The 25472-nt window shown below is 42.5% G+C and overlaps 1 protein-coding gene and 1 long non-coding RNA gene across 2 annotated transcripts; one reads left to right on the forward strand and one right to left on the reverse strand.

The window, feature by feature from the left end:
- Positions 1-10055: 10055 nt before the first annotated feature.
- On the reverse strand, positions 10056-18235 carry aamp.S (angio associated migratory cell protein S homeolog; the record flags this gene model as incomplete). The annotated part of the gene is given in 12 exon segments (NM_001093192.1): positions 10056-10955; positions 11231-11385; positions 11572-11662; positions 13284-13387; positions 13471-13586; positions 13694-13777; positions 13999-14143; positions 14593-14732; positions 15318-15437; positions 15645-15800; positions 16900-17075; positions 18008-18235. Coding segments are annotated over 11 exon segments (1332 nt in total). The 3' UTR covers positions 10056-10879.
- Positions 18236-18341: 106 nt separating this feature from the next.
- On the forward strand, positions 18342-24171 carry LOC108702912. Its single transcript, XR_001933394.2, has 4 exons — positions 18342-18541; positions 20693-20897; positions 22729-22872; positions 23878-24171. It is a non-coding gene; the product is annotated as an uncharacterized LOC108702912 (long non-coding RNA).
- The last annotated feature ends 1301 nt before the right edge of the window (positions 24172-25472 follow it).

The raw sequence follows: 25472 nt of genomic DNA on the forward strand, positions 1-25472 counted from the left end.
GCAGGGATCCAGCTGAGGATGGCAGTGGCTGCTCAAGGCCTGCCGAGGACTGAGGTGACTGCTCAAGTCTGAGCTCTAGCTGAGGACTGCAGTGGCAGCTCGAGGCCGGCTGAGGATGGTGGTGACTGCTCAAAGGCAGGGATCCAGCTGAGGGGCGGTGACTGCTCGAGGTGGGGATCCAGCTGAGGATGGCAGTGGCCGCTTGAGGCCGGCTGAGGACGGTGTTGACTGCTCGAGGCAGAGATCCAGCTGAGGACAGTGGTGGCTGCTCGAGGCCGGCTGAGGACTGAGGTGACTGCTCAAGTCTGATCTCTAGCTGAGGACTGCTGTGGAAGTTTGAAGCCAGCTGAGGATGGTGGTGACTGCTCGATGCAGGAATCCAGCTGAGGACTGCGGTGACTGCTCGAGGTGGGGATCCAGCTTTGGACGGCAGTGGCCGCTAGAGGCCAGCTGAGAACGGTGGTGGCTGCTTGAGGCGGAACTTCACCTGTTGACATTGGTAGCCGCATGAAGCGAGCTTAGGACGGTAGTGGCTGCTCGAGGCCGGCTGAGGACGGAGGTTACTGCTCGAGGTAGGGATCCAGCTGAGGATGGTGGTGGCCGTTTGAGAAGCTGAGGACGGTGGTGGCTGCTCGAGGCGGATCTCCAGCTGAGGACGGCGGTGGCTGCTCGAGGCAGGCTTACCAAACACTAAACAATACAGCTTTTTATAGAGAAACATATTGCGCCATCTACTGGCAAAATCATTACACATTTCTTACAATCTTCAACAGGTTTGTTATAATTTGACATGGTTAAATTCCATTAACTTTTAGAAGGCTGAACAACCAAAAGCTAGCCAAAATTCTAAGGTATCTGTAAGACACAAGATTTAAGAAATATCTTACAAATTGTATTCCTTATTTAATCCCTGGGGAGTGAGGGATTCTAGTCTCCTAATCCACATGGCCTCTTTTTTAAGAAGCCCTTTGGTCTGGTCACCCCCACGTCTCATGCTAGGTACATTATCCACAACCTGATACTTTAGCTGCTGTGCCCCGTGGCACTTTTCCACAGCATGGGTCCTGTTAAATGTGGAACCTTCCCATGTTTGAGTTGCAGCTGCTGCTCCAATTGCCAGAAAGGGGATGTAATCTACCATCCTCGAATGGGCACCCCCATAAAAATTCGGGGATATTATACTTGTGCAACAACTTTTGCCATTTATGTAATAAAATGCCCATGTGGGTTAATGTATGTGGGTCAGATGAGTCGCCCAGTAAGGGAACGCATAAGGGAACACAAATCTGCTATAAGTACAAATAAAGTGGAGAGAGCTGTTGAAGCCCATTTTGTGAAAAAGTGCCATGGGTACAGCAGCTAAAGTATCAGGTTGTGGAATTGGGAAGTGGCTATTCAAGGCACCAGGACTCTCAAGTGTAGAGAATTGGGAGCTGATTCAACTAACCAAGCCCTACACTAGAAAAGCATAGTGGGGTTAGCCTCTAGTAAGTGTCAGAGTATCAAGAGTTGGATGCTTGTATCCCTTAAATGTGGTGCTGAAAGCTTTTACATTTTGGCATATTGGGGCTGTTTGTGTGTGACTGCGTGTGAGTTCAGACTCAGACGCAGTTCATACTTTAACTAAAAAGAGTTTCTGAAACTTAATTAAATAAGAGGCTTTTCACAGGGGAGCCCAGAATACTTAGCCGCTGCATTGAGATACAATTGTAACTCATAAGACAAGCAGGTCTCTTGGGAGAACAGAGACACATAGGGCAATTTCACCTTCAATAGCAGAACAACACATAAAACATGCAGCTAAAACCCCCAGAAATCATAACCTGCCAAATGTTGTAAAATGAAGATGGTTTTTAGGAGGTGTCGCCACAAAATGGTCATAGTAAAAAATACAGTTTTGAAATCTTGGGAGATATTGAACCTACAAACCTTTAACTATAAAGTAGGGAGGCATCAATTCAGGATTCCTTTCAGGATTTGGTCATTTTCAGCAGGATTTGGATTTGGCCCAGTCCAATTCCTGGCTGAACTGAATCATTAGAACGATGTGAGATTCAGTGTTGGACTGGATACCAGGATATCTCCCAGTGGGCCCAGGTGCCAGTGGGCCCTCATGCTGCTAATTTGGCCCATTTCATGGCAGAACAAAGAGACTAAATAGATGGAGTACCGTATATACTCGTGTATAAGCCGACCCGTGTATAAGCCGAGGTACCTAATTTACCTAAGAAAACTGGAAAAATGTATTGACTCATGTATAAGCCTAGGGGCCCCATGTCAGATTTCAAAATGTGAATGTGTAAATGTGTAATCATGTTTTATGGCATAGAAATCTATCTAAAACGATTTAAAAGAGCCTCCCCATAATTCCATCAGCAGGAACATGACACTGCAAAAATATGCTTACCCTGAGAAGGATCAGTGTGGGCCAGGTTATAAATAGGACACAGTTCTCTAGCACAGACGCATAGTGATGCCACTGCTGATCCGACGGGGTGAAAACATCAAAATCCCTCATAAAATGGCTGGAGAAATGTTCCCCTTTACACCCAGCACCCTGCGAGCCCTGCAGAGACAGAGGGAGCAACTGGAGAGCGAAGATCGAAGGAGAGCGTTGAGCATCGAACTCTTGTCCCGCAGAGCTTTGACTTCCAGCCCAGCAGTGCGACCCCCTGTGACCCGTAGGCACCGCTTCTGTAGGGACGCCGCCATCCACAATGCTTTCCCTATTTCCTTCCCTGTCACGATCGCCGCCCGGAGCAGGTCCAGGAGCTCCGGGCGGCGCGTCCTTCCCTGCCGGCGTTCGCTCCCAAAATGGTGGCGCCCATGGCCGCCACGTGGGTAGCGGCGCCGGCCGCTACCCACGTGGCGGCCATGGGCGCCGCCATTTTGGGAGCGAACGCCGGCAGGGAAGGACGCGCCGCCCGGAGCTCCTGGACCTGCTCCGGGCGGCGATCGTGACAGTCAGTCACAGACAGTCCTGCGCTATGGGAGAGGGAGGTGTGTTGGGGCCGCGGAAGGAGCGTATCTACGGTATGACCCGCGTATAAGCCGAGGTTGAGTTTTTCAGCACATTTTGGGTGCTGAAAAACTCGGCTTATACGCGAGTATATACGGTAATAGGTTATAGTATGTAAAGAAAAGAGACTAGGAGAATAGAGTCTGAGTGACTAGAGGAAGAAAATAGTAGAGGGTGGGCCCTCAGTCTAAAGTTTTTTGGTGGGCCCCTGGTATTAGGGTTTTTGGTGGGCCCTTAGTGTCCCAGTCTGACACTGGTGCAATGTGTGGGCACAAACTGGGCACAGTAACATAGGGTGCTGGTAGCACAAATCCCAGAGGGTAATATGGAGATGAAGGTCAGGGGAAATGCAGCACTTTGCCCTTATTTTGCTCTCACACTGGGATGATGTGTGGGATTTATGGAGCAGCCCATTACTGGCACTGACCTGAATAACCTCTAATTTCCCACTGTCACACTCTTATGTGTCTCTGTGCAGCATAACTGTTCATGCTCTGACAGCTGCTTGATGCTCTATCTCTGCCTGCCTGCTCCATAGGTTGGTTAAAAAAAAATCCAAGATGGCCATGCATTACACAGTGGAACACACAGCCCTTCACCAACAGCGGGAGTGATGGTGGCAGGAGGTACTAATAATGTGATGGCCAGGTAGTGAGTAGTAGAGACAGGTGCCTGGTGTTTCAGCACAATAATACACAGTATATGGTTGGAGTAAAGCACAGAGCCCACCTCCCTTGCTCCCCTACTCACCTTGTGCCTTTTCCACATGGCCCCAGAGCAGCAAAGCGGCAGGGCTCACAGTAGAAGACATCCTACTACTTGCACATGACCATGGTCTCCTTGGAACTCTTCTCACACAGCTAACACCATAGGGCTGCCACCTTGATCTCTTGGTAGCACTCGATCATCCCTTCCAGTACCTGATTTTTTGCAAATCCCTGCAGTCCCCTCTCATCCAGGATGAGGCTGCTGTGGTACTGCGGGCAGGTGAGGCACGAGTTGTGGGGTATGGTAGGAAGCAGCAGTGTACTAAACAAGTGGTGATGGCGCTGCTGGGGAAGGGGCATGGCTGGGGTGAACACCCACACCCCCTAAGCACCAGAAGAAGACACGAAGACCCAGAAGATGGCTGCCCTTAACTCTGATCCCTGAATCTGCACAGAGGGGTAAGTAAAAAGTTTGGGGCATTTGCCAGGGGGGGGCAGCTAGGCTGGAGGGGAGGAGGGAGGGGGGGTCTATATGGGGTAGGGGGTAGGGGTTTTTTATTTCTCCTTTAAAGAGATTGTGACACCTGAATTTAAACCTTTTTTACATCTATCATGACATTGTCTTTGAATGCTATTTATAATTTTGCAATAAAAGTATTACTGATGATTTTACATTACCTATCTGATCCCCATGTTCCTCTATGAGGGGGCTGCCATATTTGTGCAGCAGAAGTCCGTTCGCATTAGAAACTCTGACACTTTAAGAAGGGTCAGGTTGGCAAAAAAGTCAGGTTTAGGAACTTAAAGTAACAATTACTCACAAAAGCAGACATATTCAATTCGACCTGCTACCCGACTCGCAAGTAGCTTATTCGCAACCGCGACCCGCTGACCATCAAGAATCAGGAAGTGCTGTCATTGTAAACCGGAAGTGACATCATCGGAAGTCTGCGTGATCAGAAAAAAGGAGTAAAAATCTATATGGAGAAGACCCGCGGCCCGAACCGCGACCCGCAAAACCGCCGACCCACATCTATACCCGCATCCAAAACTTCTACCCGCAACCCGTAGGGTACCGCAGGTGTTTGCGGGCAACCTGTGGGTACCCGACCCGCTGCAGGACTCTAGTGTGTGGGGCTGCCCACCCAGGTGATGCAACTTTTGCTGCAGTCAGATTTAACTTGATGTAGAAATGCAACAAATATTGTTTTCTATATTAACAAAAGCAGACTGGTGCATCCAGCTGGAACCCACACTTTAAGGCTCATTTATAAACTAAGCCATGGCAGCTGTTGTGTGCCACATGTATGGTATGGGCGCAATCATTTTTTACAGCACTATCAGTCATTGTGCATTGTATTTGTTAATGAGAAAAAAAGGGAAATTTACTTACAAATGTACTTTGTACACCATGGAAGCAGGTAATACAAGTATTTAATTAGCATATGATTAGCATATAATTCCTTGCCTAATTGTACAACCTGGAAATCCAAGGATTTAATAGAAAAATTGCCAGACTGTGAAATTAATTTCCTCTTAAAGGAGAAGCAAAGCTAATAAAGCAGTTGTTTTCCACTATATTAAACAAGGGAAAGTTGTGCTCACCACTAGTTTTTAAAATCATTAGGCGGGGGTGCAATGAGGGTGTGACCACAAAATACATATAGACAAATACAAGATTCCTCTGCACTCAACCCATTATCAATATATTTAAGACAGAGACATTTTGTGCATACTGCTACTGAAAAATGCCTTACCCTTTAAACAAAACAGGGATTGTTTGTCCATATATTGCAATATATTTAAGCTGGCCAACTACGTCAAAGTCATCCCATATCTGGCCAGTCCTATGCTCAATTTTCATCTGATTCATTAAGAATTCTATGGTTTAATTATACATTTTATAATCACCTGACTATATTTGTTATAGTTCTACAAGAGCAGTGACCAGCTCCATGTTGTAGCTCCCACCCTCTCCAACTATAGTCAGGTGATCCAACTGGTGTCTAATAAAAGGGCAGCCAAGCTTGGGAGTTTTACTTTGAAAGCAGCTAGTAAGTTGCAGGTAAAACGTATTCGTCCCTTTTATAAAATGTATAATTAAACCATAGAATTCTTAATGAATCAGATGAAAATTGAGCATAGGACTGGCCAGATATGGGATGACTTTGACGTAGTTGGCCAGCTTAAATATATTGCAATATATGGACAAACAATCCCTGTTTTGTTTAAAGGGTAAGGCATTTTTCAGTAGCAGTATGCACAAAATGTCTCTGTCTTAAATATATTGATAATGGGTTGAGTGCAGAGGAATCTTGTATTTTTCCACTATATTAGCCACAATAGTGCAAGCTATAACACTATATTTATTCTGCGGAATGCTTTGCCATACCTGAGTAAACAGCTCTAGAAGCTCTCTCTGTTTGTTTAGGATAGCAGCTGCAGTATTAGCTTGGTGGGACATCACTTCCTGCCTGAGTCTCTCCCTGCTCACTCATAGCTCTGGGCTCAGATTACAGCAGAGAGGGGAGGAAAGGGAGAGGGAGAGAGGAGCAAACTGAGCATGCTCAAGTCCTAGCCCTGGAGGTTTAAGCTGAAAACAGGAAGTCTGATACATAAGCCGATGTATACACAATAGAAGGAAAGAAATGCAGTGTTTCTCAGAGGACAGAGGACTCAGAGCAGCATTTCTTTTCTTGAGCGTTTACTTGTTTATTTATATAGACCTTGCTGAAAAAGCTTCTTAATTTGTACCTTCCTTTTCCATTAATTGCACTTTCTTTGTCTCTTCTATTCAGATCAGTGCAAGCAGGCCTGGACTGGGAGTCAAAATAGGCCCATTCCAACTACACAGTGGCCCAAAAAGCCCCCTACCAGCCCAAACAGCCCCCTATATGGTAACTTTCTATGGAACCATACAGCAGCCCTTCTGGCATTTGCCAGAACCCACAGATTGCCAGTCCGGGCCTGAGTGCAAGGTTGCTAGGGTCTGTGCTGGCGCTAAAGCTGCAGGAAGATCAACGTCAATAGAAAAACAAGAGTAAATGTAATTTGCTTTGAAAACCCACTGCCTGAATCCTTTAAATATCATTATGAGATGCATTCCCAGGTTAAATGAGGTTATGTCGGCATTGATAATGTAATTTGGGTCCAGTCTGACATGACTTCTAGGGCTTGCTTGTGTCTATGCATCTATTTCATCAGAGCAAACTGAGTCAGCCTGTAAAGCTATGGCAGCTTAGCTTCTGTAGTTAGTACAATTCAGCAGGAATAGCCCCCAATGTTTGCTCATAGCCTGTACTAGGGATGCACCATATCCACTATCCTTGGTGAACGATTCGGCCTAATACTGAACCGAATCCTAATTTGCATATGCAAATTAGGGTCAGTAAAGGAAAATGTGGAAAAAATTCTTCTTTTGTGACTAAAAGTCACGTGATTTCCCTACCTGCCCCTAATTTACATATGCAAATTAGAATTCGGATTCGGTTCAGCAAGACACAAGAATTCGGCTGAATCCGAATCCTGCTGAAAAAGGCCAAATCCTGAACCAAATCCTGGATTCAGTGCATCCCTAGCCTGTACACAGATATCCTATGGAACTATGGCAGCATAGGAATTGCCCTGTATTAAAGGGGTGGTTCACCTGTTAGTTAACTTTTTAGTATGTTATAGAATGGCAAATTCTAAGCAACTTTTCAATTGGTCTTTATTATTTATTTAACATAGTATTTTAATTATTTGCCTTCTTCTTCTGGGCCTTTCCAGCATCAAATGGGGGTCAATGATCCCATCTGAAAAACAAATGCTCTGTAAGGCTACAAATGTATGGTTATAGCTACTTTTTATTACTCATCTTTCTGGGGCCTCTCCAATTCATATTCCAGTCTCTCATTCAAATCAATGCATGGTTGCTAGGGTAATTGGGAACCTAGCAAAAAGGCTGAAAACTGGAGAGCTGCTAAATAAAAAGCTAAATAACTCAAAAACCACAAATAGCAAAAATGAAAAAAAACAATTGCAAATTCTTTCAGAATACCAGTCTCTACATCATACTAAAGTTAATTTAAAGGTGAACAAACCCTGTAGGCACAGTTCAGCAGAAACAGCCTGCTCATAACCTGTATAGAGAGATAAAACTATGGCAGTACAGGTATTCCCTTAACTAAGCACAATTCAGCAGGATAATATAGGGTTATATTTAGGGATGGGCAAATTTTTTCGCCGCAAGGCGGCGTGCGTCAAAAAACAAATTTTAATGGGTTCGGCGACGAATTTTTGGCGAAACGGGTCAAATTCGCCCATCCCTAGTTATATCGACCCTTTAGGTAATTATGGACCCAGGTACTTATGATAGGTAATAATGATGCCACTTCCTGTTTATATTGACTTTCATTTTCAGGTTTATGTCAGACTTTGGTTATTATAAAGCTATTGCAGTTTGGATCTGGTGGCGGGACCATGAGTTGAGTATGGGTCCACTGGATTTGACCTAGAAGGTGTCTACCCCAGGATGTAAAAATAAAAATCTTGGATTTCTGCTGATAAATGATGGTACCTACTAATGCCAGTGTGTATTTTCAGTGTAAGCATACAAAAGAGATCATCTTCTGGGTTTGGGGGATGTCCAACAGAAATCTGGCTCTCACACACCCTTGTGTGAGATAATTCAGTGCTGTCTGGTGCACACTGGTAGAGGTTCGGCAACCCCAAATCCAATCTAGAAGTCAAGCAATCCAGAGTCACACAGAACTGATGCAAGCAAGGAACACCTTGCACGTTTATTGCGGTATAGCAGTGCAACGTTTCGGGGTCTGGCCCCTTTATTTGCTTGATAAAGGGGCCAGACCCGAAACGTTGCACTGCTATACCGCAATAAACGTGCAAGGTGTTCCTTGTTTGCATCAGTTCTGTGTGACTCTGGATTGCTTGACTTCTGGGTTTGGGGGATGCACAGTCCCTAAACATCTTGCTCTGGGGCCCAATATCAATGTTTAAAATTGTAGTTACAGGGGTTTTCCTCCATATATAAGTAGCAAAGGCATTGCCCCCAGTGTGACCCAAGACCAGAGATGATGGAAATGTTAAATCCTCTGGCAACTGCAGTCAAGCTCTGGTGCCCCAAGGGGATACAAATCTCAAAACGGGGCGAGAACAATCCTTCTGGGGATGTTCATAGGGGCCTAAAACAGATTTCCTTATATGCTTGCCTCACATGATCAAGTAATTTCAATTAATCTAATTTGGCTCAGCGTGAATGGCTGAATCAGGCATGGGTCCAATCACCCGGGGGACCTGAGCAAAACAACGCAGAGGACTAATCCATCCAAAATGGTCCTGCTTTTTTAGACTTATAAAAAAAAGAAAAAAAGAAAGAAAGAGAACTTCCAAGACTTGGTTTACAAAAGCTTTGCATTTAATACATCTTCACTAATACTTATACTGTTCCAGTGAGATAAATCTACATAGTAATTCATCTTTTACAGATGGCGGAGAATACGGCTTTGTACACAGATCCAAAACCATGGCAACAGGTCCAGTTGTTCCAATTCATCAGCAAGTAGAGGCATTTGCAGAAGGAAATTAACTTAAAAAGGCACTAAAGATTATTAGCACTGCAACTATAACACAGCAATCCATGAGCAGGATATCAACCGAGAGAGATGTTCTTTTTGAACAAATGTGAGCACAAATATGAGAACAGTTGTATTAATAAATAGGAGATTGAATAATAGGAATTTGGAGAAGTTGCCATAAATGAAAAATAATCCCACCCCAAGCAAATTAAGCACCTTGCCCAGAGGGTGCCCTCATCTTCCATGTTTGGTCATAGAGAGAACCAGGTTTGTGGCCTGCATCACATCTGGTGTCATGCACCTCACTGTTGATCACCAACCAGAAGCATGTGTATTAGAAACCAGGACGAGATTGGCTTCCTGGTGGGGTTCCTTTTCCTTTAACAATTACAGCAATGGGGTAATTCAGAGCTTTATGTTTCCTGGAGCTATAAATAGCTAGGAGGACATGGGACCAATCAATTCACTTGCACGGCCATCGCAGGTCTTCATGTATATTAGGCTAATGTCCTCCACCTACTGGTCTACTAATTGCCCAACAAACAGTCAACAAATCACAGCGCAAGTGAAAGTGTTTGTTCCATTAATAAGTAATCTTTAGCTGCAGCAGAACTCCAGAGAACTCCCCCCGTATTTTTATCTCCTCCTTTTCTTTTCTAATCTTCCCATTAATCAGAATGAACTAATTGTGCACGTTAGTATTTTACACCAATTATAAATCCTCCCCCCCCCCGAGGATAGAGAAACAGCTGGTACAGGTAAAATATTTTCCTTTATTATAATATTAATAGTTAGGGCAAGTTGCCTGATAGCGACCCCCCATCTCTTTCCAGGTTCCCACCCATGAGAGACAAGACACTGTGCTGATTTTCTGTCATTCATTAACTGCAACCTACATAAATGCATTTGAGATGAGTTTTGAGCACTTTTCAAATGCATAAATAACTGTGCCCTACATATGAGCGTTTATTCAAGCGGTTTTAACCCACTGCATTATTTTGCAAATATACTCTCCATGTATACATATGCCTTAGGATGCTGATTGGCTGCAATGTAAACAAGCCTTAAACATACAATCTGCCCTCCACATTCCAACCCAATGGTGGCTGTCTCCAGCATGGCTGCAAATATTTACATTAAGTAACCAATCAGCATGCTGCATGCACCTGCTTACCGACTTTGCTGGCATATCACCATTGTCTATGGCCATAAAATATATTAATGGTTATCTGGGCAGCCACTTCAGCATTAGCTTTTGATGCCACAAATTCATCACATGCGTCAGTTTGCACAGAACTGCACCATCACTTCCCACAGCTTTCTGGGCAAATAAAATATTCTTTTTCTTGGAGATCAATGAGGTTCGCGTGTAACGGAACTAAAAATTAAAAAGATTGTGTTTCCGTGCAGTTCTGCTTGTTACACCATATAAAAGAGTGATAGAAGGGATGCTGTGGCTTCTGGAGGTGTGTATATACACGTAAAGAAATATTTGCACACACATCCTCACATATATATGTAGGAAAGATTACAGCAGCGGCTCACGATGTTCCTATAAGGGTGTAAAGGAGACGCGTCTAGCGATCTGGCTGCTGCACACAAAACACTTTAGCCTGATGATCCCCTGACGCCGTCACCACAATAGTAGCATCTCTGCAGAAAAAAAAAAAAAAGTGTCATGGATGCAATATATTAACAACTATAAGCAACAGTCCTGCCCTGCTTTATGGCTGAGATTCTAGCTATCTGTATAACAGAGCATTCTATCACAGTGGCACAGATCCTATCTGATATCCATTGAAAACAGCAGTCCTGTCCTGCTTTATGGCTGAGATTCTAGCTATTTTTATAAACAGAGAATTCTGTCTCAGTGGAAAAAATCCTATCAGATACCCATTGTATGCAGCAGTCCACACTTGTCTACTTACTTGTTCAGAGCAAAGTCGAGAATTTCAGCTGTGTGCCCACAATATTCACTAATCATTTTGCCAGAACGCGAGTCCCATAATCTGACAGCTCCATCCAAGCTACAGGTGTACACCACAGGCGAGTTCTGTTCCCATAGGAGCTGGACAATTCCCGACTGTATGGACAGAAATAGATACGTAAAATAGTGTACTGTCTAAGGGGAACAATATGGCACCTCCCTGCAATGTGTATAAATGCAAATATACAGAAAATTAATGTTCTAGGCACACAAAAATCTATACCTTACCCTAAATATATACTGTGGAATACAAAGCGACATTGTAATGGACATGGTACCTACCTCATGCTGGCACCGGTGTCTCAGGCTTTGAGAGGAGAGGTCATATATAGCCAATGTGCCATCTAGATAACCAACCGCAGCCAGGGGAAGGCTAAAGGCAAGCAAATGTTATATGGAAAGTCTTGAATCATACAAATTCAGAAATATTAAAGGTAAGGGCTTTATCGGATTTAAAAAAAAAATGTGGAGGGGCATCCACCTCAAACCCCCCCCCCCCCATTTTAGCAACTTTCCAATAAGTTAAAGGGGCTGTTCTTCAAACACATTTTTCAATTAAGTTGTTTTCAGATACTTCAGCAGAAATAACGATTTAATTATTCATTTACTCTCTATTTGTGACACTTTATTGGAGATTAAACTTTCAGTTGCCGCCTTCTTATGTCTTTCTGATGCAATACTTGTGGTGGCGGGGGGTCATTGACTCTGTAACTTTTCTAAAATAATACAATAGTTGATACATTTGTTATCTTTGGCCCCGTTGAGCACAATTCCTGAGTTTCATTAAAGGCAGCTGTTAGAATTGATACATAGGTGCTGAAAAATATATCAATTAATGCAGCAAATTGCTACAGTTCAGAATCTGCACCAGGATTACCGAGCCTTCACACCAGAGACATTACATTTTGAATTTCAATTTTAGAAAAACTGTAAAAAATAAAACCTGGAAAGCAACTGAAAAAAATGTGGATTTCTGGTGAACGTGAAATCAACTGAACTGAAAAAATACATTTTTGGAAGGTGAACAAATGCTCAGTGATTTTTAAGTTACTTTAAAATGTAACTCCAAATGAAAGTAATGTTTATCTCTTTCTCTGGTTTGGACACTTGAAACAATGTAACACATGATAGTTCCTCAGATAATTAGTTGGAATACCTTTGCGGGAATAAATGGTATTTCTCGTTATTTTATGCACAAGTCATGTTCAGAGAAAGCCATTCAGGGCCCTATTTACTAGGCCAGTCCCCACTTGTTTGTGTATATAGATCATATAGATATACATAGATAGTAGACAAAGTACAATGGAAACATTAAAAATGAAAGGTATAATGATTCACCTAGGCATATTTATTCAACACATGCTCCCTCTAGAGGTGAAATCTCTATAAAACCACATTTCCTCCATATGAGATCAAGGTGAAGGGCCACCCAGACCATCTTTGCTCACACCAATCAGAAAGAAAGCATAAGGGTAAGCAGATCGAACCTCTTTGAGTAGGATAGGTGATAAGTTCACAAAGTAATGAGTGCCCACAACAGTTGGCAATTTTTATTCCCATATGCAACTATTATCAACAAAATATTATGTATCCATGAATGTCCCCATCACCTGGTTAGATGATATGGTGCCATGTGGGAACAGACCACAAACATGTGAGCCCATGACTAAGTGCCCCAAGTGGGTGCGAAATGCGTAGGGCGGATGGAGATGCGAATTTTTAACTTTTTAACTTTGTACAATAAAAATAATTTTTTCAACTAATTTTCTCTGGTGCTGTGGAGTGCCAGTTGGCCCAGCTTCTTCTTCATATCTGTTGCTGGGTCTGGTGCACCGGGGCCACATTCACATTTCGTGAGTCATTTACATTTTATTCTGGAGCACCGTGCTTCTTCAAATTATTGCACAAACATAGAAGGCCATAATTACTTAACCAAACCTTAAACGTTTGCTATAAACACAGAAACTAACACAGCCCAATAACAAAACACTTACACATTGCAGAAGCCTAAAGACTCCACTGAGTTGGACTCTGCTTCTCCATCTTCCCGTCTTGTGGCCTTGGACACATTGCTTTCTGTCTTGAAAACTCCAACAACCTGTAGAGAAAGATTCCAAAGTGACTAATAAGGTGCCATCTCAGCTGGACCTCAGGCTGAAGCATTGGGTAGGTTGCAATCACCTTGCCAGTTGCAGTGTTCACCAACTTTGTGTCACAGTCTACTGAACCAGTTAGTACGAGGCTGCCATCATTATTAGAAGCCACACATGTGAGAGGACCGGTGTGTCCGTCTGTGCCTGCAACACAGAAATATTTATGTTTTATACATTGAAATCAAATAGGATATATGGCTGCTTCTCCTGGTGTTTGTGCACCACCATGTAAGACATCATGACATACTCACCTTTGAGGACATGAAGGGCACTTCCTTGTTTCAGGTCCCATATCCGCACACTTCCATCTTCATAGCCCACTACAGCTTTCCTTCCTAAACACATATAAACAAAGAAAAGGACAAAATATTTAACTGCTGTTAAAATATAAAAGATTTAATTTTATGGGTCTGTTGAAAAAATGTGTACATATGGGTACAAGGCAGAATTCAATGTAATAAAGCAAACAAACGCTAAAATCCATACCTTTTCCTTTTGGCAGACAAACAATAGACAGTCATAAGTTATAGACACAAAAATTTATTATGGCTCTTACCATCAGGCATGAACTGCCCACAAGTAGCTGGGCAGCTGGGGCCCTGGAAGGTCTTACACTCGCCACTGGGTATTTTCCACATCCAGGTATTTCCATCAGCTGTGCCAGCCAGCAACACATGGGCACAAGGGTGCCATTCCAGCCACTACGCGGGAGAAAAGGGCAGATTGAGCCATAAAAGGCCCAAATAGGAGTCAGATTGAATGTATCTGTTAGGTTGTAAACTTCTGCAAATCTCTGAGGCAGCTGCTGTGTGTTTCAGGTTAAAGATATGATAAATTAAGCTATGCCCAAGCCTGGATTTATGGGCAGGTCACAAAGGCCTGGGCCTTGGACAGCGAGGATCTGGGGGTGGCATGCTGCCCACATTTTAACTGGGAACTCTGGCTGGTGGAACTGCAGTAGCAGCAGAAGGGGACAGGCAAGGGTGGTGCGAGGACAGGGGAGGTATATGCACGGAGGGGGTGGGTGCAAGTGGGTTGGAAGGTGAGCAGGAGGGTGCGAGCAGATTGGGGTGTGCGCACCATTGGTTATGCCCCATCTTATCCAATCCAAATACAAGGCAAGGTATAAGGACCCATTCCATTTCCTTACCTCTAAATCTCCCACCTCGACAGACCAGATCTCATGTGCCCCTTCCACCTTCCACACCTTGATCAGACCACTCATGTCTCCTGTGGCCACCATCGTGGAGTCGTGGCTGAAAATGGCACAAGTAACAGAATCCTTGTGACCTAAGAAAGAAAACGGAGTAAAATGCCAAATCTGGATGTTACAACCAACTGCTTTTAAAGGGGTTGTTCACCTTCACACTTTTTATTTTCAGTTCAATTGTTTTCAGAGTCTTCACCATTTATAAAAACTTTTTCCTACTAATTTCTATTTTCAATTTGTGGCAATTTTTGTAATATTGAAGTGAAAACATTTGAAAACATTTGTTATCTTTGTTCCTGCTGAGCTGAAACCCTGAGCTTCATTAAAGATAGCTGATGAAATTGATACAATAGTTGCTAATATTCCAAAGATACTGCTGAGAAAAGCATCAACTAATGTAGCAAATTGTAACAGTTAGGAATCTGCACCTGGATTATTAGCTGGAAGATTGAAACACTAGAGACAGGCACATTGAACTTCAATTTTAGAAAAACTGCAAAAAATAAAAGCTGAAAAGAAAATGGGAAATGCATGCTCAGTTGTTTTGATATCAGATTACTAAACACATCCACCGTAGAGGCCAGTTGCCCACCCCATTCTTTAATACACAAGTAACAAAAAAAAAAAAATCAAACGTACATTCTAGTCAGTAGCATTACATTTACCTGTGCACTCAAACAGAGTCTCTCCATCACTAAGGCGCCACACATAAGCCTTGTCATCCTCTCCCCCTGTCACTGCTAGAGCGCTCTCCTTGGTGTCAAGGCTGACACAGAACACAGAGGCTGAAACAAATGTAACAAAGTCTATCAACAACCGGTGCTCCTGACAAACATGTTAGAGAGAAAGCCTACAGGACCAGTGATATGAAACAGACAACTAAGTGATACAAAGTGCTCGCACTTGGCTAGCTTAGTATTGCCAATGACACACATTGTTTTTGAGTAATGGTGCACCGTTTGCACTTTAGAGAAGATGTTGCCACATATTACCTGTATGTTTTGAGAATGTCAGCTCACTGTCGTCATGAGGGTCTGTTCCTTCTTCTACTCCCTCATCCTCTGTCTCCCACTCTTCATTATCAGCCATATCCCCATCTTCAGGATCATCTGCAAAATCCACATCCTCCATGTCGCTGGCAAGATCATCTGGGAAAGAGAGACAGTGTGCAGGGCATTACCTCATATACCTTTCTATGAAACGGTTAGTAAAGGAAGGCTCAGACATGTACCCTACACAGACACACTACATACATATATATATATACATATATATATATATATATATATATATATATATATATATATATATATATATATATATATATATATATATATATATATATATACATACACATATACATATACATATATATACATATATACATATATACATATATATACATATATACATATATATACATATATACATATATATACATATACATATATATACATATACATATATATACATATATATACACATACATATATACATATATATACATATATATACACATATATAAATATATATACATATATATACATATATATATATGTATATATGTTGAGGCAGGATGGAAGACGTTTGTGGAGGATTCCTCATTTTATCTGTTTCAGGACATGAATGCTCCCATGCACATAGCCAGGTCCATACAAAATGGGTTTCCTGGTATGGGAGTAAACAATTCAATTAGATTGGAACCCTGACTGTGGGCCCAACATCAGTGCCGAACCTCACGCTGTTGTGACTGAATGAAACAAATCCTAGCAACAATGTTCCATCTAGTGAGAATTTTCCCAGAAGAGTAGGGGCAGTTATAGCAACAATGGGAGGGGCAACTTCAAATAAATTCCCTTGGTTTGGGAATGAGATGCTGGACAGGCATTTGCCCAACTACTTTTGGCCATGTAGTATACCAGATTATGCCTTGCTGTGTTGTCAGAGACGGGAACTGACTTGTGGGTTCTTAGAATGTCCAGTCTACTTGTGAGAGTAATTTCCTAGTTATCAGTATAACCCCACCCACCCAATATAAGAGCATACTATAGCCCACACAGAAAAGATAACAATGACTCCTTTTGCATGCATTAATGGTGTCCAATACTTTACATGGCATTGTATAAAGTCCCAGGGTACAGGGCTTGCATCACAACTTTGTTGTTTGTGCCAAACATTGACGGCATGGCTGGAGCTCTGCATAGTTATCTAGATCTGCATGTGTTGGGGGAAATCGATGAGAGATACCTGGATCTGGTTCTGCATCATTCAGCTCTAGCACCTCGATGATCTCCTCATCCTCATGAAGCTCTACAGCTTGTGCCTGTGCTCCTTCTGGCTCAGGGTTGGGGGGCCCAGAACCTCCACCATCCCCGGCTCCTGCTCCTTCCATATTCTTTTGAGGAGTGGGACACAGGGTTGTGCTGTGAAATTAGAAAGGTGAAATTAGAATCATACCATAACGTTATAAATCCCAGGCACTCACTCCAGTGTCTGCACTGATAACCGGCCCCTCATGCCCTTGCACACAGACAATGGCATGGAAATCACTGCTCACTGGAATATGAGCTTCAGGATCAGTTTCCCTTTACTTACAATAAATCTTTCCCTTTACAGTTCCCTTTGTGTTCACTGTGATACAGGTATAGCCTTCCCACTGCCAACATAATAGAAATCTCTCAGCAGCTGAGACAGCATTCTTAAAGGGTCAACGATTTAGTTAATAGCACAAGTAGTGGGTCTCTGCGTGGGAGAGAACACTGGAGAATATAAAAATATATCTTAAATATGGGGTTAAACTTGCCAGTATGCATTCATCACACAATTTCACCGATATATCTGTAAACGTAATTGCTACTGAAAGCAAACCAGTTTATTATATTTGCACTGCTGGTTGTGACTTCTGAAGCAATATAGCATAAGTCAGGTCATTAATAGACCATTAAAGAATAACCTTATATAAATCTGTTCTCGAAAAGTTACTTGGAATGATATTGCCTTTTCTTTGAATGTTTATTTTTGTGGTTTGTATCCCATTTAATTGGGGGGGGGGTGCAAAGGCTACAGTCAGACTACTCAACTCTGTTATGGGACTAGATGTTATAGTCGTAGGGGCCCCGTGGTGGTTGAAGGATTATTGTGGGCACTCAGGGGCTTAGTAAGGTGATTGATCAGCTCTCCTGGAGCCCAGCAAGACGTAGTCACAGAAGAACATCAGTAACCTACATGGAAACCAGGTGCAGGACATAAGGATATAAGCTGCTGTCCTCCCATACTTCCCCTTTCCTGTCAGAGATCCATACTACACTGCTGCCAGCCCCAGGGCCCACATACACGCCCATACACTATAATGTACCTCTACGCTGCACACGGTTCCAAATTCCTTGTCCTTCTCCTCCAGGTACCGATACCACAGGGGCAGGCGATCCCTCCTGCAGGCCAAGTCACACACACACACGTGGGAACCCCTCCTCAGCACTGCTCTGCCGCACAACCAAACCCGCACCATCAGCTGCTGGACAGAAGTATGCGCGCAGCCAATAGGAAGCGAGCAAGTCGGTTCTAGGCCAATCCACTGCTCAGCGTATCCCAGTATGGATGTGTGACCGCTCAGCAAAGAGACCATAAACAAGACTTACTGCGCAGGCGCTCATACTTCATGCCGGAAATTGAAGTTTTCCTGAGCGCTTTATTTGTGGGCAGATCAACACAAAAATGTTTGTGTAAAGTCCTGTCAATAATCCTCTGACACGCCAAACGGGAACTACTATACCCAGAATGCCTTGCGCATAACAGGAAGTAGTCGTGAAGCGCGGCTGGTTACAAACAGCAAATATGGCGGCTCCCGTGCAAATGATGTTGGTGTCAGTAAGAAGAGGGAGCGTGTTGGGTATGTTTCTGGGTTTCAAAATTGTATTTTGACTGGAGGGCCACTGTCTACCATTAGGTTCCAGAAATAGCCAATCAGAGCTTACTTTAGTGTCAGGCAGAGAGGGTATTGAAACACAGCATCACAGTGACGAGAAATAATGTTATAAAGAGCATTTTATCCTTAAATGATTATTTGATATACACAGTGTTTTGTATCCAGCAATATATAGGATGTTGAGAGTTGCAGTTCAGCTGGTTTTCAGCCACCTTTTATGCCTGGCCCAACTGTACTATGGAGAAAGTGACTGTGTTTATCTCCAATTTCTTAGTAGTATGGCAAGCTATAGTCCTCTCTCCCCTGTGATTCTGTGTATTTGCAATACAGGAGGAAGATCCTTCCTATATGTATAAATCAAGGAATGTTCTGGGCTGACAATAGGGTTGCCACATTTTCTGGAAAAAAAATACCGGCCTTCCTATATATTCCTTTTTTTCCCTATTAATAACATTGGGATCAACCATCATTTTTACCGGCCAGGTGACAACCCTAGCTGACAAGATATACCCTCATATTGTACTTACCGTATATACTCGAGTATAAGCCGACCCGAGTATAAGCCGAGGTACCTAATTTTACCTACATAAACTGGGAAACCTTGTTGACTCGAGTATAAGCCTAGGGTGCTGGTAAGAGAGGTGTGCAAAATTTTCCTTAATAATATATAGCAACCCCTGAGTGTTAATGGGTAGTTTCTGAACCAGTAGTGCTTAGCGTCATTGCTAGGACGAGAGAGAGAGATTTATATTATGGTTGCTAAATTAGGGCAAGATTGAATCCACACTAACACATATATAGTATATATATATATATATATATATATATATATATATATATATATATATATATATATATATATATATATAATATAAAGCAATAGAAGGATCAGTTGGGATGTTTTTCATTTACTTGAATGGTGACCGATAAACAGCATTTTTTCCAACTCCCTCTCCTCAATGTGTGACTGGGGCTACAAATCTCCCAATAGGCCATTACCTTTAAAGGGAAATGATGTTTATTCGTGACCATTCAAATAAATGAAAAACATCCCAACTGATCCTTCTATTGCTTTATTATATATGTATATATACCGTATATGTAGCATTGATGTCTCTCTTCAGTATAGGGGCCACATGAAGTTGTGCCCGTTATGTGTAGGGGAGAGAGCAGTGAAACAAGCTGAGATTGACTTGTGTGGGAGCTGCCTCTACTCACAGAAAGTAGTGTTGTATTCTCCATTTGCTTAAGAGCAGCCAGGGGGGAGGGAGACAGCGAGAGAGACTGGATCGCATGTTAATTTACAGCATCTGAAAACCGGCACAATCAACCTGCATCTGCACCGGAATATGCGGAAGGGGCCATGTGATCTTTTCTTCCATGAAGGCTCTGCCGCCCCAGGTCCTAAAGCCCCCTGGATCGCATGCCAATATACAGCAGGTGCTGGACGCCCCTGCAATAACAATAATTACGGTAATGCTTCGAAAATAGCTTCCGGCTGAGCTAATGCATACAGCCAGGAACTAGGCAGCTGTGTGGGCCACAGGAGGAACTTTCATGGGCACAAATTGATGCGGTTTTGGTAATGACTCCAGTATAAGCCGAGGTAGACTTTTTCAGCACATTTTGGGTGCTGAAAAACTCGGCTTATACTCGAGTATATACGGTAGGTTTGCCACCTTTTCTGGAAAAAAAATACCGGCCTTCCATATATTTATCTTTTTTCCCTATTAGTAACATTGGGCTCAAGCATCATTTTTACCGGCCAGGCCTTTAAAATACCGGCCAGGTATGGGCGGAGTATCGATTGGTCTGTATGCCTACTTTTTTAATATTTATGATGAATAAAAAGTGATTTTTTAACTTTGAGAATTGACTGGAAATATATCTTTGAATTTTTGAATTGAGTGCCCTTTGGAGTTGGGGGCTATATTCCAGCACTTGGCCCTTTTCACAGGCCTATTTAGACTGCAGCAGTTGAGTAGTAAAGTTTTTTTTGGATTATAATAAGCTATAGCCTTATACTATACTGTCTAAGAAAAAACAAACAAATCCTATTTTTCCTTAATGACTGGTCATAGTTTAGTTAAAGGCTTTCTTTCCTTTTATTTCCAGGTGTCTTGGTTAGCTCAGCGAAGTCACAGTTCTCTGCTTCAGTGAAGTCACAATTCTCTGCTTTCCAGTTCTCCATACCACACAATGCAAAGCAGCTGCACACCCACTCACGACTGTGCGCCAAACCTGAACAGGCCTCTAGGATACCGGAGTACATCCCCCAGCGCAAAGCCAAAAATCCCCTGAAGAAAGTTGGTCTGGCATGGTAAGAAGAGCATGCAAATGTAGAAAACCGGTCCCATACTGTACTTTATTGTTTGTATAAAATCATTTAAAAGACCTTGACAAAGGAATGTGGGACTTTTGACACCTTTTTGGTGGGGGATTTACAGATCTCATTGTCTATCTTGCCCTTGGTTGATCTATTGCTCAATGCAATTATAGTTTTTTAAGGCCCCCCTTAAAAATTATATAGCCATTACTTGGTCCTCCTTTTACCCCAATATTGAGAAAAAGAAACATTAATGGCTTCTCCATTCAGAATCCTGATGACCTGCATTTATGCCAGTCTATTGATCTTACAGAGACTAAACATCATCCCTGAGCCCAACTAATTTCTGCCCATCCAGGCATTAACAGATAATTCACAATAAGGTTCATAGTGAAATGGCACTTATAATGTACCTTATTGATTATATAACGTCCCTGTCTGCCAGCACACAATGCAGGTGCCACCTGAAGAGTAGCATTTTGTCAGACCTGCTAAGTAAAGGACCCAACAAAACCCATAAGAATCAACATTCAGAAGCCTCATAAGTGTTTACATTCTTGTGGGTGCTGTAATCTGGATCAGGGGTCCCCAACCCTTTTTTAACCGTGAGCCACATTCAATGTAAAAAGAGTTGAAAAACATAAAAAAGTCTCTGGGGTGTCAAATATGTGATTAACGGTTGGTAACCCTATGTGGATTGGAAGCCTACAGGAGGCTCTATTTGGCTATATACTTGGTTTTTATGCAACCACAATTGCCTCCAAGCCAGGAATTAAAAATTAAACAGATTTTAAGACCACTGGGAGCTACATCTAAGGGACTGAAGAGCAACATGTTAAGGTGGCCATACACGGGCCGATAAAAGCTGCCGACAGACTGTGTCGGCAGCTTATTGGCCCGTGTATGGGGGTCCCCGACGGGCTTCCCCGATCGAGATCTGGCCGAAAGTCGGCCAGATCTCGATCGGATGGGACAGAAAATCCCGTCGGATCGCGGTCGCATCTGTTCGTTGATGCGGTCCCGCGATCCGACCGCCCGTTTGCCAAATGCTAGGATCCGATCGTTGGGCCCTAGGGCCCACGATCGGATCTGCCCGATATTGCCCACCTCAAGGTGGGCATATCGGAGGGAGATCCGCTCGTTTGGCGACATCGCCAAACGAGCAGATCTATCCATGTATGGCCACCTTTACTCACAAGCCACTAGTTGGGGATTACTGATCTAGAACCAATCTCTATAAGTGCATTTGTACAGGGAGGTAACCCGATAATCCTAAAATTCATCTTTGGGGTTAACTTTAGCTGTCCTATCAAATGCATACATCAAATCGAAGATAAACCAGCGCTTAAAGCTTGGAGAATCAAGTCTGTGCAGATAGTTATAGTTCAAGAACTAGTTTAGTTGTCATAAAATAAAGCCATAAAGCAGGGCAGGACTGTTGCTTATAGTTCTGTTATACAGATAGCTAGAATCTCAGCTGCCATAAAGCAGGACAGAACTGCTGCATACAATGGGTATCTGATAGGATCTTTTCCACTGAGACAGAATTTTCTGTTTATACAAATAGCTAGAATCTCAGCCATAAAGCAGGACAGGACTGCTGTTTTCAATGGATATCAGATAGGATCTGTGCCACTGTGATAGAATGCTCTATTATACAGATAGCTAGAATCTCAGCCATAAATGGGTATCTGGTAGGATCTGTTCTGGGACAGCATTCTCTGTTTATACAGATAGCTAGAATCTCAGCCATAAAGCAGGGCAGGACTGTTGCTTATAGTTGTTAATATATTGGATCCATGACACTTTTCTTTTTTTTTTACAGAGATGCTACTATTGTGGTGACGGCGTCAGGGGGATCATCAGGCTAAAGTGTTTTGTGTGCAGCAGCCAGATCGCTAGACGCGTCTCCTTTACACCCTTATAGGAACATCGTGAGCCACTTCTGTAATCTTTCCTACATATATATGTGAGTTGTTAAGCAATTACACCTTTCACAGAAATACCAGTAGTGCAAGTGCATTCATTCATCTAATTTTCACAAAATTGTAACAAAATGCTGTAGTGAGCAATTCAATTTGATTATAATTTAAAAATAAACATATTTAATTAATATAATAAGTGGTCTTTTATATTACTTAATATCCCAATATTAAGCACACTTGCAAACAAATATCTGTTTGTGCCCATCAACACCAAACACCTCCACTTAAAGGGATATGGACACCAGAAAATAACCTTTTTTTTTATATCTATCATAATATTGTCTTTGAATGCTGTTTATCATTTTGCCATAAAAGTATTTGCTTAATGCTTTTACATTACCTTTCTTACCCCCATGTTCCTTTATAAGGGGGCTGCCATATTTGTGCAGCAGGAGTCCGTTAGCATTAGAAACTCTAATTGATGGGTTAAGAAGGGACAGTCAGGTTGGCAAAACAGTCAGGTTTAGGAACTTCAAGTAACAGTTACTTACAAAAGCAGAACTGCCGGTCAACATGACCTATAGGTAACTTGTAATGAAGATTCATATTTTATAAACTTTTTAGAATCAGTATCATTTTAAGTCTCACAGTTTACTCACAGACAGAGGTATTTCAGGCTTCTCCTTTATTACAGGCCCACATTAACTTGTCTTCTTATAACCTCACCATGTATATATTAAAAGAAAGGGAGAGGGGGGGAACATCATAGATAAAACCAATTTTTATTGTGTTACAAAAAGTTGAATTAAACGCACATATCCAATATGCACATCAAATATGCCCACATCTAGAGTCTGCAGGGATGTAAAGACCACTCCCTAGTGGGTTCCAGGTCCCTACCAAACTTTTCACCTCAGCGCTTCTGTGTTTGGTAACAGTTCCTGGTTGTGTGTTTTTGGTGACAAGTGCCCTGATTGCTGTACTGTTATAGCCAATCCAGCTTTGGTTCAGAACCTGCTAACATGTCATCTTTTTATTCCATGACACAGGGCCATTGGCTTTCCATCTGGCATACTGCTCTTCCTGCTGGCAAAGAGGGAAGTGGATAAAAAGCGTTTGGACCAGCTTAAAGTCTGGCAAAGAATGAAAGAAGCCAATCTTGGGGAGTATGAGAGACCGAGATTCAACAGGACAACATAGATGCCATAGCACTGTTTGGTGCGGGGGGTGGGAGAAGAGACACAATTTAGGAGATTACATGATTCCCAGCTTTTATTATGATATATTATTCCTTGTTGTTTCATAAACTTGTTGCACTTAGTAAAGTAAAGGATTTTTTTTAACTTTTGTTTATTTATTTTTTTTTAAATACAGTAGAGCCACATACACACATACACACACACACAACTCCTCTACCTTATATATACCTTATATGTCCTGTAATGTGTGTAAATCCTGATCATCCTTTGTGCATTGGAGCCCTCCACCCAAGCTCAGGCAAGCTTTCTATACCCGGAGAAGGTTGGTCCTATAGCACTAAACCAGAATATTAGTTGGGGGAAAAACACTCTGTGCTGCTATGTCCCTTGTCCCTTGCTTTATAAAGATAAAGTGCATTTATTGAGCTTTTAGCTTTCCTTATGGTGTAATTTGCAAACATTCTTCAATGTGTTTCTGGGTTAATGTTTCTTATTGTGGTCACTGTATCAGAATACCCCCAACGCCCGCTTTAAATATTTCATATTAACATAGTTATAGCTGGGCTTTATCATTCAACCAAATGCTCAGGTCTGAAAGTGCACACACAGAATCCTTGGACTCCTCCCCACAGCAGGAATAAGATTCCGAGCAGGATCCTCTATGTATCATCCATGTTTCCCAAACGCCAAGAAGATACTATAGTGGAACATGTCATTTATCTGTGGGGCTCTCTGCATAATGCTTATACCCAAGAATTTCTGACACTGCCAAAATGAGAGTTTATCTGAATCTGGCAGAACATAGGTCTCATTAGCCACATACTCTCTTTTCCTAAATGCAACGTTCTGTAGTTTAGTGATCAGTTCTTGCACCAAGCGTGACAGAATCAGCGGGCAATTCTTCTGCCTCAGAAGGACACTAAAATCCCCACCTTCCTTCTTTAAGACACTGTCTTTTTTTCCAGAGCATCAAATAGAATCCTCTGTGTTCTTTGCTTTGCTTCATCTGCCAGTTCCATCTCTTCCTCACTCAGGATTGAAGTATCTCCCAGGAACAATTCTCTGAAGCTGAGGATACAAATATAGCAAAGAGTCAGTGTATATATATATATATAATCTGCAGTGGGAAGACTGTTGGCAAGTAGTCAAGTTGGGAGACGGTGCTGCTGCTATAATCAGAAGGTTTACTGTAGCTAATGTTATATGTGTGCCCACAGCTGGAAAGTGAACTGCTTGGCTTCCAGGGACTGAACGGTGTATCACTGGGAGGATGGAGGCTGTTGGGCTCGTGGCCTCTGCTGCTTAAAGAAATCTCTTCTATTTATCATTTGCCTGTCTCTGCCTTTTATATTATATTATACACACAGATCTGCAAATTTTAATGGGCTTATTTGTGCTTCCCTATGCTATGTGCTTCTACAGCGCTATCCTCATTAAAGTGAATA

The sequence above is a fragment of the Xenopus laevis genome, chromosome 9_10S, assembly GCF_017654675.1.
Source record: "Xenopus laevis strain J_2021 chromosome 9_10S, Xenopus_laevis_v10.1, whole genome shotgun sequence".
Lineage (NCBI taxonomy): Eukaryota > Metazoa > Chordata > Amphibia > Anura > Pipidae > Xenopus > Xenopus laevis.